Source organism: Miscanthus floridulus, chromosome 2 (genome assembly GCF_019320115.1).
Source record: "Miscanthus floridulus cultivar M001 chromosome 2, ASM1932011v1, whole genome shotgun sequence".
NCBI lineage: Eukaryota > Viridiplantae > Streptophyta > Magnoliopsida > Poales > Poaceae > Miscanthus > Miscanthus floridulus.
Window position 1 is genome coordinate 54,345,749 of NC_089581.1, and position 11,244 is coordinate 54,356,992.

Sequence of the window (11,244 nt, forward strand, 5' to 3'; positions counted from 1 at the left end):
GTCCTGGATCCTTCATTCGTTCGTGCCAATCGGCCTGTTCGTTGGTTGATTTCTGGACTGATAAGTTCGGCTGGTGCTGATTTGTTGTGAGAGAAAAACACCTTTTGCTGACTGAAACTAACAAGTGAACAGATTGAATGTTTGATCAACGTGAGCCAAGAGAAAAAGTACAAGAGTCGCAGAATGTGTCCGACAAGACGACGCAAATTCGCTGGGAGGATGTGTCCGACAAGACGACGCAAATTCGCTGGAAGGAACTCTGCCTCGGGTGCACTGCTCCATCCCGGTCATGCAGTCATCATGTGAAGAAAGGAGAGACGTACTATGGCAAGTGTTTAGTTCCCAAAATTTTATAAAATTTTTTAAGATTCTTCGTCACATCGAATCTTTGGACGCATGCATGAAGCATTAAATATAAATAAAAAATAAAATTAATTACACAGTTTAGATGAAATTCACGAGACGAATCTTTTAAGCCTAATTAGACTATGATTGGACACTAATTGTCAAATAACAACGAAAGTGCTACAGTACCATTTTGCTAAAAATTTCGCCAATTAAACAAGGCCCAAGAGAAACAACCAGGCACAACAGAATCATATCATTGAAAAAAAGAAAAAAAAACTCACCGCCGAACTGTTTGTCGCTTTACAGTGCTGTTGTCATCGGTGAAAAATGGTGGACACAGTTGCTATCGCCCTTTTGGATGGGTGGACAGGACAGCGGTGGCTGTGGGGACTGCTCACTGCTGTTAGGCAAATCCGGACAAGCAGGAAACTGCGTCGCGCCAACTCGCCATACGGTCCAGACTTCCAGCTAAGAAAACACGGACATGGAGAAGTTGCACACAGGCGACTAGACTAGCAACGTGCGAGAGATGAGCAGGCTAGACCGCCAAAAGGACTAGACAAGCAACGTGCGAGTCCCAGAATCAGTAACTTTCAGGCGGACGACCTCGGGTAGCACACGCAGCTGCCTGCCTGCCTCCTCCATTGACCTGATCAAGTCATTTTTCTTATTATTTTCCAGGCGCGCCCGTCATCCTCTCCTCCCCTAATCGGGACACCTGCATCAAACTACCACCACACAAACCGCGCGCAGTCCTCTGGGTTGAGTCCTGGACACGTCACCTAATCCACACCGGCAGAGGCAGGCGGGGCCCGGACACAGGCAAACCGCTTTCACGCTAAAGAGAGAAATCTACCGGCCGCAGAAGGCGAAGCGAGGAAAAAGCGGAGCTGGCAGCGCGATGACGTCGCGGAGAGTGAGACAAGGAAGAAAAAGGCTGCTGCCCCTGGCAGCATATTCTGGCTTCGCGATCGGGGTACTATGCGCGTCCCAGGAAAAAAGGGGCGCGTCAGTTTCCGTCTCTGCACTGCAGTGCCTCCTGCCGCCTGCCGCGCGCGGGGTTGGGACGGTTGTTGTTGACTTGTTGGTGAGGCGAAGGCAGGAGAAGCGGGAAGCGCCGCTGGCCGTGGCCGCTGCCCGGTCACCGGAAGAGTTTTTTCTGTGCGCCCGCGCGCTCCCTTCCTTTTCAGATCAAAAACAGGGCAGGTATAGAAGTCCAACGGCCCGGCCCGGCACGGCATGGGCCCGTGCCAGGTATAGAAGTCCAATGGCCCAGCATGGGCCCGTGCCTGGCAGGGCCCGATGGAGTTCGGGCCAGCACGGCACGTCGTGCCTACCGGGCCATGCCGAGGCGGGCACCGTACCTGACCTACGGCCCAGGCACGGCCTGCTGGGCCGTTTATCGGGTTAGGCTGGCCCAAGAAGCACGGCCAGTCCATCGTGTCGGGCCAACCTGGGCCCATGATAAAGCGCGAGCAACCAGAGAGAGGAGGAAGGGGAGGAAGTGCGAGCAGCCAGAGATGTAGTGGCCGCCGACGACCTTGCCCTTGGGGCCCTTGACACCGGCGAGGAGATGGTGGGGGCGTCGGCGTCCGTGGCGCAGAGGTGGGAGGGGAAGGGAGTTAGGAGCGCGGTGCTCCGGATCTCCGCCCGAACGCGCCCGTCGGGTCTCTGCAGCCTGCAGAAACCCCCGCCGCCGCGGCCGCCGGAGTGGAGGCGGGGAGGGGGCGTCCACGTGGGAGCGCGGCATCGACGCCCGTGCGCGAGGGCCGAGGGGAGGGAGGGGCGTCCCGCGCGGCACCGGCAGCGCGTCCGGGGCCCAGATCCAGGACCGTGCGCGAGGGATGCGGAGGGGAGAAGCTACGGCCTACGCGAGTGATGCCGGAGGGGGAGAGGCTGCAGCGTCGCGCCTGCAGGAGCCGAGAGAGATGCGGAGGGGGAGAGGCTGAGGTGTCGCGCCTGCGGGAGGGATGCGGAGGGAGCTGTGGCGTCGCACCTGCGGGAACCTACGGGTGGATGCGGAGGGGGGGATGGGCCGATGGGAAGGGAGCTAGGGATCAGGGGGTGGGGCGGGCCGGCTAAGGGAGCAGGCCGGCCTTGGGGAGGGGAGGAGGAGTGAGGAGGGGGAAGGGGAGGGGGGAGGCCGGGCCGTGCCGTGCCAGCCCATGGGCTTGAGCAGCGGCCCAGGCACGGCTTGCTCCCTCGGTCCGGGCCAGTCCGGGCCCGCTGACCATCGTGTCGTGCCATGTTTGGTCTAGGCTAAAATTACGTGCTTCGTGTCGGGTCGTCGTGCCTCGAGCTACATAGACATTTATAAGGGCAAGGCATCCGTGATTTCGGCGAGATTCGAGCACTGGCGCCGTCACGTCTGATCGGGATCACCGGATTGCACGCACGTCTTCGTTGGTGTACAAGAGCGAGTAAAATAATAGTTCTATAGTCAAACAAATACTGATGTTAAAGAGAGAAAAAGATAAGAATTTGATTCTCGTGTAAGCAACGAGCTGAGCACGAGAGCTTACGGTGATGGACGTACACATAAATATGAAGACAGTTAGAATTTAGAAAAGAGAATGTGTGATATAGGTAAAAGTAATAATAAAAAAGTTTCTTGTATATACTTGGCTTGACTTTACAACTTAGCTAATAACCAAACACCACTTGATTTTATTATTGGACTTATTTTAAGTGAGTGTTTTGAGCGTCTAGCACTCAAAGCGCAGTGGATTCACAAGCGGGGGAGTCCGGAGATGGCATCATCGCCAATGGAGGCGAGCCAAACTGTGTCGGGGCTGTGGCCTTGTGGGCAAGGGTGGCTGGAATCAAGCGCTTCCAAGTAAAGAAAAAGAAGGAAAGAAGAAAGGAACTGATAGATGTGGCCCACGGTCACAAGTTTATTATCTCACCCATTCCTATCCCTCCAATCAAACAATGAAATAAAATGATTTCATTGCTCTAATTTGAACAAATCTACAGGATCACTCCGCCTAGAAGAAGTCCTCCCTTCATCCACAAAAGAATATAATTCTCGTTTTTCGAGAAGTTAAGCCGTTCAAACATTGACTAAATTTATATTGCAAAGGTACTCTCTCTATCCAGAAAAAAATGCAACTATGGGTTACGTGCCAGTAAAAGTAGATCACGTTTGATCAAACTTCTAGTGAATACTATTCACATTTAAAGCTTCAAAATAATTTACTATGAAAATACATTTCGTAATTAATCTAATAATACTTATTTGATATCATAAACATTAATTACTTTTTATCTATAATTGATCAAACTTAGGATAATAAACTATGACACTGTGCTAGAATTGTATTCTTTTCTGGACGAAGCGAGTACTAACATTCATGATATAAAATAAATACCATTAAATTAGTTGTAGAATATATTTTTTATAATAAATTTATTTGGACATATACTAATACTATTTACTATAAACTTGGTTAAACTTGAACTAGATTTTCCGGCTGGATCTCATAATTGCATTCTTTTGTGGACAGAGGTAGTATAATAGATTTCTCACTTCCTTTTTGTCTCCAAACGAAACGCATCTTAGATAACTCACAAAATGGACCGGTTATGATTTGTGTAGGTACAGAAAGTGACCAACTAGTGAATATTTATAGTTTTGCATGTATGTTGTGATCGGAGGTTGCCTAGCACTCAATGACACATGATTTATACTGGTTCAGGCAACGTGCCCTACGTCCAGTTTGGGTCGGTCGGTGACTTTATTTTGAGCCCAGGTGCTCGAAGTTTGTTGTTGGGTTACAAACAAGAATGAGAAAGATGGAGTGTAGTGCCTCCACCTGCTGCGTCCCTATTCCTCGGACGGGGAGCAAGGTCGCGAGTCGGCGTCGTGATATGGAGCACTTCGCTTGTTGAACGGCGGCGGTCTCTAGCAGTGCCCGGAGGTTTCGGTGGATCATCCGTTCGCGAGGGTCGTTCGGCTCGGACAGGCCGCATAGGAGCATTGCCGCGGCGGCAATGTTCTGACTGGCCCGAGCGAACTGCGGGGGATCGGTCCTCCTAACCGGGGTGTTGCGCTGGACCTAACGGGTGCGACCCCGAGCACCGTTCGCCGATCTATGCGCACGAGACGCAGTGTGGTGCGCCGAGCGCGCTGGTACAGTCGGTGGCTGATGCGGCCACTGTCGTCGTAGATCCTCCCCGTGCTCACGTGTGAGCTCGGGGGTCTGCGCATGAGGGCCCGGAGGGCGTGAGTCCGTGAGGACTCCGTTACCCCTGGCGGCTGCTCCGGAGCGTCCGCCATAGCGCACTCGCGGGACAGACGGTGGTTAGGTGCCACGTCGTCGATGCTGGAGCCGTCACTCCCGATGTCTTCATCCATGATGTTGAGGAAACAGGTGGGAGCATAGCATCCCCACGAATTCAAACGTGAGAGGGAGCGGCGCCATAATCTTTTGGAGCCCCCGGGCGCACGCGTCCGCAGGAGACACGAGGCCGTAGGGGAATCGGTCGTACGGTGGCGACGATGGGGACAATGGCAACCCTCCGAGTATTTGGCGGAAGATAGAATGTAGTAAGTGAATAACAGCATGTATATTACTCACAGCGGAGTTTGAGCAGAGAGTTTGCTCGGAATGAAGCGCAGATGCCGCCCCGTCGAAGTCGCGCGTCCCGGAGTCAATGGAGGACGTCTCTCCGATGGGTGCCGGGTCGTGAGTCTCCTCGCGGAGGTGGAGTACGCTGAGCCGGTCGGCGACGAAGTCCAGGCTTCCGAAGAGGAAGGCCTGGGATGGCTCGAAAACGGGTGGAACCTGCATCCCGGCGACGCGAGAGTGCGGGAAACTCCAACGAGCCGAAGTGAATCGTATTGCCCGAGCCTGCCACGACGGGGGTGGCGGAAGAATGGACCATCGGATGACCAAAAAAGTGTTGAACGCACAACATCTTCCCCACGGACGGCGCCAACTGTCGGTACAGAAAGTGACCAACTAGTGAATATTTGTAATTTTGATGTACGTTGTGATCGAAGGTGGCTTGACACTCAATGACACAGGGATTTATACTGGTTCAGGCAACGTGTCCTACGTTCAGTTTAGGTCGGTCGGTGACTTTATTTCTGAGCCCAGGTGCTCGAAGTTTGCTGTGGGGTTACAAACGAGAAGGAGAAAGATGGGGTATACAAGAGGTCCGGTTGGAAGGGCCGAGAGCGACAGGAACTTCGCTATGAGCTAAGTGTTCAATCATGTGCTTAAGATCCAAACCTGACGGTTCTGTGATTGTGAGCTATTGGACTAATGAATATAAAGGAACTGAGCTTGGATATCTCCGTCCTCCCGTTGGAGGGAGTGCATCCCCTTTTATAGATGAAGGGGATGGCTTTATAGGTGAGAGGGAGAGGGTACGGATGCTTTTAAGCCTCGTTGCCCACACCGATGAGGATTGGATAATGGTAGGCGTCACAACACTGTTGATGTCACTATAGAATGTCAGGTGCACATGAGAGGTTGCGTTGTCTTCTTTAGAAAGGGTTGATGTCGGTACCTGCAAAATACTACTGGAAGCCTAGAGGTATGTGAGGAGTCTCACCATGTTTACCGGGTATGGTGAATCCCGACGCCTACAACACTATTGATGCCCAGAGGCATGTGAGGGCTTTTCGCCGTATAGGAGTCCAACGGCGTCTACAATACTGTAGGGATAAATGTCGGCGCCTACAATACTATTTGTATCAGGGTGGTTGTGGAACACTGTTCCCGCAGGTGTACGGGTATGATCCCTGTACCGTGGTTTGACTCGCGTGCTGCTTTCTTCGTTCGTCCCTGGCCCCTTCCGAGCGGGCGTCCCTGGTCGGATGGCCCCTAGTCGGCTTAGGTTGCGCCGGTCGGAGAAGAGCGGCGATCAAGGGTTCTTACGTACCCCGGTCGGAGAGACGCGGGGTCGGAGTCAGAAGTAGGGCTCGGGGCAGGCCTTCTGATCGGAGAGGCCGTCCGGAGGCAACTAGAGCCCGAATCGAGCGCTCTGGTCGGATAGGTGGGCCGAAGTAGCTGACGAGCGGGCGTTACTCTTTTTGGGCCTAGACCTTCCGGTCGGTTGCTGGACCGCCCTTTTGCCCTATTGTTTTTAGATTCTCGGGTCGAGCCTCGGCATGGAAGCCGGTCCCCGAGGGACCCCGAGTTTATGAACCCGACAATTTACCACTAAGATTTTATTTTTTTTCACAAGATTTTACCTTAGACCAATAAGAATGATGCTCTTATTTAATTGAGCGTTGTATATGAAAACGTTTATATAAGTAAATCCATGATATCAAAATCTATAGCTATATTTATATTTACATCTAAGCATATCTATATCTCTATCTATATTTATATCTACATCTAAACATAGGAGTATCTATATCTATATATATTCAAATATATTACAAGGGAAGTGAATTATTCTAGCTATCTTTTTTAACTTCTCCACATCTCTTTCTGTCTCATATGCGATCTAAATTTATACCCATGCTCATACAAGTTAAAATAACGAGTGTTTAGCAACCAGAGGAGTTTAATTCGAGACATATTGAAATTCAAGTCGTAGATCATCCAAGTAATCGCGTAGCATCTATATGATAATCCGTTACAACGCACACATATATTTACTAGTAAAAATACAATCTAATAATCTGGTTGTGTGGTAATGGCGACGGAAGTTGCTATGTAGTATTGTATTTGTAGGAGTAATCGCAAATTTTAAACATGCGTCGACGCCGGTGTATCCTGCTGTGTGGTATGGAAAAACATAAACACGGCCAGCCAGCAGGGCGGAGCCACGGTCCAGCCCGTTCGTTTGGCTATGATTTATCATAAATAATTATAAATTTTTAATTAAAATATTATTTTTCTCTTATATAAATCAATTAATAGTATTTTTCACGAACCAACGATGATACGCAACCGAACATGCACCTCTTCACGCGGACGCACCCGCAATCCGACCCGACCCGTTTTTAACCCCGTCTGGCCCCCTTCCCCGTCGATCCCCTACCCTTCGTCGTCGGCCGAGAGGGAGGCGCGGCCCCAATTCCCACCGCCTCCGGCCGCCATCGCCGCGGCCGGGAAGACCTCGTCGCTCGCGCCTCCGCCGAGCACAAGCGCCGCGTGGTCAGTCCCTCCATGTTCTCCCGCGGCCGAATTCTCCACGCGACGCTCCGCACTCCGCTGCTTCGTGCCGGCGCCCGCAGCGCCGTCCTCTCCTCTCCCCGGAGTCTAGTGTGGGCAGAGATCCGTCCTGGTTTGGTCTTGGTCCGATTCCTTCCCGTGCAGGTAAGCAATTTCTCCGAGTAATTCTTAGCTCGCTGGGATGGATTCCTTTGTTCTTATTTCGAACAATCAAACCCAGTTTTCGGCCATTTCCATGGCTCAAGTCAAATTCACCTTTAATTTGATAATACTCTCGGGTTTTGTTCCTAGTGATTCACCATCCCCGATTTCCAGTTGTGATTCCGTTAAATTTGTAGCCGCGATTTTTTTTTCTTATGCCGTAGTCTGCAGCTGTTCTCAGTAGGGGTTCATTTTCTTCTCCTCTGTCTCGGGGGAGGGGGCCCCGGGGGCCTCATAGCCTTGATTTTAGTCGGGTACTCGGGTTGATCTGTGTTTCGTTTGTGTTATTTTAACAATCTTCTGGTCTATTTCTGTAGTTTTGGCAAAGTGATTTCAAAATTTCTCTAGCGAAACTGTGCGCACTTTGTTCTGTCTACTGCTGAATATATTTGCAGGGATGCAAAAGCTTTTGGATTTGTACTCACAGTACATTTCTGTGTGGGATCAGGGGTTGGATGGAATTTTCATATCGTATAAAATTCTACTGTGTGTCAGTGGTCTACTAACCATATATACTGTCCTCAGTGACGAACATCTTCATATTGTGTTGGTCAGATTGAAGAAGAAATATGGAATAACTGTAGCCACCATTCCTTAAGCTTAACCTGATCCCCATAGCGCCAACACCCCTCACCCACCCACCCACACACCCAAATAAAAAAAAAATCAATGATGCTGGTAATTTCAATCCATAGTTTCCCAGTGGGATTCAACGTTGGAAGGTACAATGTTGAGAAATATATTTATTGTGATTCTACTGCCTACTTCACTATTGTTGATCTCAAGTCCACTACTAGTAAAATGTAACGTTCTTACAAGTACAATTTGTGGCAGTGTACATTTCAGTGATATTGATCCTGTGAACTTTAGCTCCACTGCATGTACATCTTTTGTTTGTTTATTAATTCACGCTTGCAATGGCCGCAGTATGGCGATTGGCCAGATAATTAATTTTATCACTGATTGTATGTATTTCTGTTCCTTTTCAGGATTTTTGTTAATGATGGGAGAGAATAAATGGATGGGAAAAAGATGGGAGGACATGGACACTGATGTCCTTGTGAAGATATTCAAGGAACTAAATTTGGTTGAGCTGTCACCGGTATCTCAAGTTTGTCGTTTGTGGCGTTCGGCCTGTTCAGATCCACTTATTTGGGGCACTCTTGACTTTGGATTGTTAAAATCCAATTTTATTCAGACAAGAGCATCACCATATATTTGGGTTGATGATAGGTCTGACAAGAGACTTGCAAGAATACTACGGGTGGCTATGGCAATTAGCTGTGGGAATGTCAATTGCATGATATTCCATTACAATTTGTTCATGAAAGATGAGCACCTTCATTTCATCTCAGAAAGGTAACAACACCTTGTATGTTTTATCAATGTTGTGGTTCCACATTCCTATGTTGATGTGTGATATGTTGTGTAATCCTACAGTCTATTTTTCAACACAATAGTTGAACCATCTTATGGTTTTCTATAGAAATGTCCAAATGGGTGCTTGTATCTAGTGGTTATATATGAGCTCTGCAGTTGAATCTTGCATAAACATTTATGCATTATCACAAGTAATTATTCTATGTAAATTGCAACTATTCTTTCATGCACTTTTGTGTTAGTAAATTTGGATAGCCGCTATTTCATAGCCATTCAAACAGGTGGGGGTCTAGGGAAGGCTGTTTCCTTAAGGGCCCGTTCGTTTAGACTGATTTCCGGCCGGAACGCTTCCTGGTGATAGTTGGCCGTACGTTCCTGGCCGGATCGGTTCCGGCACTCGATTCCGTGCGAAACGAACATGCCCTAAGTTAAATCTGCTCTTATTTCTTTGGTACATTATTCTTCTGATTATATCTTATTGTTCTGTGGTCTCGTTCATTGAAGAGGCTAACGCTATATAGTCTTGCCTGATGTCTAGCAGGTCTCCTCACTTAAAACGGTTGGTTATGCCAGCATGGAACCGCATCACCAAAGTGGCAATATGTCAAGCTATCCAGAGGTGGCAGGATCTGGAGTCCTTGACAATGCCTACCATTGGACATCCTCCATATATTATGGAAGAGATTGCAAGGAGCTGCAAGAATTTCACAGAACTTAAGATCATGGGCTTATTTGATCAGCAATTTGCCTCGGCTATTCTGCAGTTCCTTCCAAAGTTGAAAGTGCTGAGCCTTCGTTGCTCTAAAGTGTCCATGGATGCACTGCAATGCTTGGTGAACTCGATGGAATATCTTGAGGTCCTGAATATTTCCCACTGCCTGCTGTTGGTTGTCGCGGTGAATGGGCGGAAGCAAGTGGTTCATGAACTGGACAGCCAGATTCTCGAGAGAGCTTCACGGCTGCGTGAATTCCACTACTGCCAGAGTAGGTTGTGCGTCACATGCCAGCGGATGGTGGTGGATGAAGGCATCATGCGCTGGTACAGGTACGAGGATTGGTTTTGGCGTCAGGATGAGGTGAGGTCCCTTGATCTGCTGCAAGATTATGGGAAGCTGTTTGATGCTGGTTGCGAGAGGTTGACGTCTGTGGAGTAGATGCTGATAATAATAGGGGAACAAAATCCGCCGCCTCAGTGTAGAAACTTGCTGACAGGCATTCCTAAAACATAGCAAGCGACGAGTTGTGACAATAGATAAATAATAATATCGACAACAATGTGCGTGAATATATGGGGTGCACGTGTGTTTAGTTTAGCTAGTGCTGTAAATCCATGAATAGTTCGTCTTGTTTGGAGGAGTCTGTGATAGCAGCCAGTATGGTGACAAGAGTGCACAGCTCTGCGCAATTTGTTTTTAAGTGATGCTGAATTGGACATCAATTATAGTATTTGGCTTTATACACTGTAGCGTAAAAGGCTAACCCTTCTAGATTGCTAGTGCTAGTTAGTCGTAACGAGTCCCGTGCTGGTTCTTTTTTTTTTATACGAAAAAAATTGTTACTGCTGTCTCTGCTCAAAAGTCTGCCGTACCCTTTTTGGCGCCGTTGAATTTTCGTGAAAATGCATGCATTCTGGATGGTTTGAGCTGGTTTTCAAATTATTCAAAATTGAAGTGTTATATGATCCTGGCTTGCTCCGGTGTCGCCTTGTATTAATGATGCAGTGACGTCATTAGAATTATTGGCTGATTGATTCCCCTTTGCGCTCTGGTAATAATACTAAAAAATAAGGTAGCATCTGGCTAAAAAAGAAACAGATAAATGAGATAGCATCACTCGCCCTTTTAAGCGGCCAATCGCCATTAGCAACGTCATAAGCGAAATCGTATCGTGGCAAAGTCACTATCTCAGTATCAGTACGAAGTACATTAATTATCAATACTACTGGAGGGGCTGAACGTTCATGTAAAAACTTTATTGACCCGTAGAACGCCGTTAAGACGTATTGTATCGAATAATTTCTCTATCTTAATACAAAGACGTGCCAAACCTTTTGTGTGTTCGAGAAAAAAAAGTATGCCAAGTGCACTTGCACGTCGCCAACGGCACAATTAGCTTACTATGTTGTAAAACAATATTTATTTTGAAATAAACGTGCTGACAATTATTCCTTTTTAAT

The 11,244-nt window shown here is 48.4% G+C and overlaps 1 protein-coding gene across 1 annotated transcript; it reads left to right on the forward strand.

Annotated features, from left to right (window-relative positions):
* Positions 1 to 7,284: 7,284 nt before the first annotated feature.
* On the forward strand, positions 7,285 to 10,414 carry LOC136538825 (F-box/LRR-repeat protein At3g48880-like). Its single transcript, XM_066530777.1, has 3 exons — positions 7,285 to 7,631; positions 8,678 to 9,047; positions 9,610 to 10,414. Exons 2-3 carry the CDS (start codon positions 8,689 to 8,691, stop codon positions 10,220 to 10,222), a joined length of 972 nt encoding a protein of 323 aa, XP_066386874.1. The 5' UTR covers positions 7,285 to 7,631; positions 8,678 to 8,688; the 3' UTR covers positions 10,223 to 10,414.
* The last annotated feature ends 830 nt before the right edge of the window (positions 10,415 to 11,244 follow it).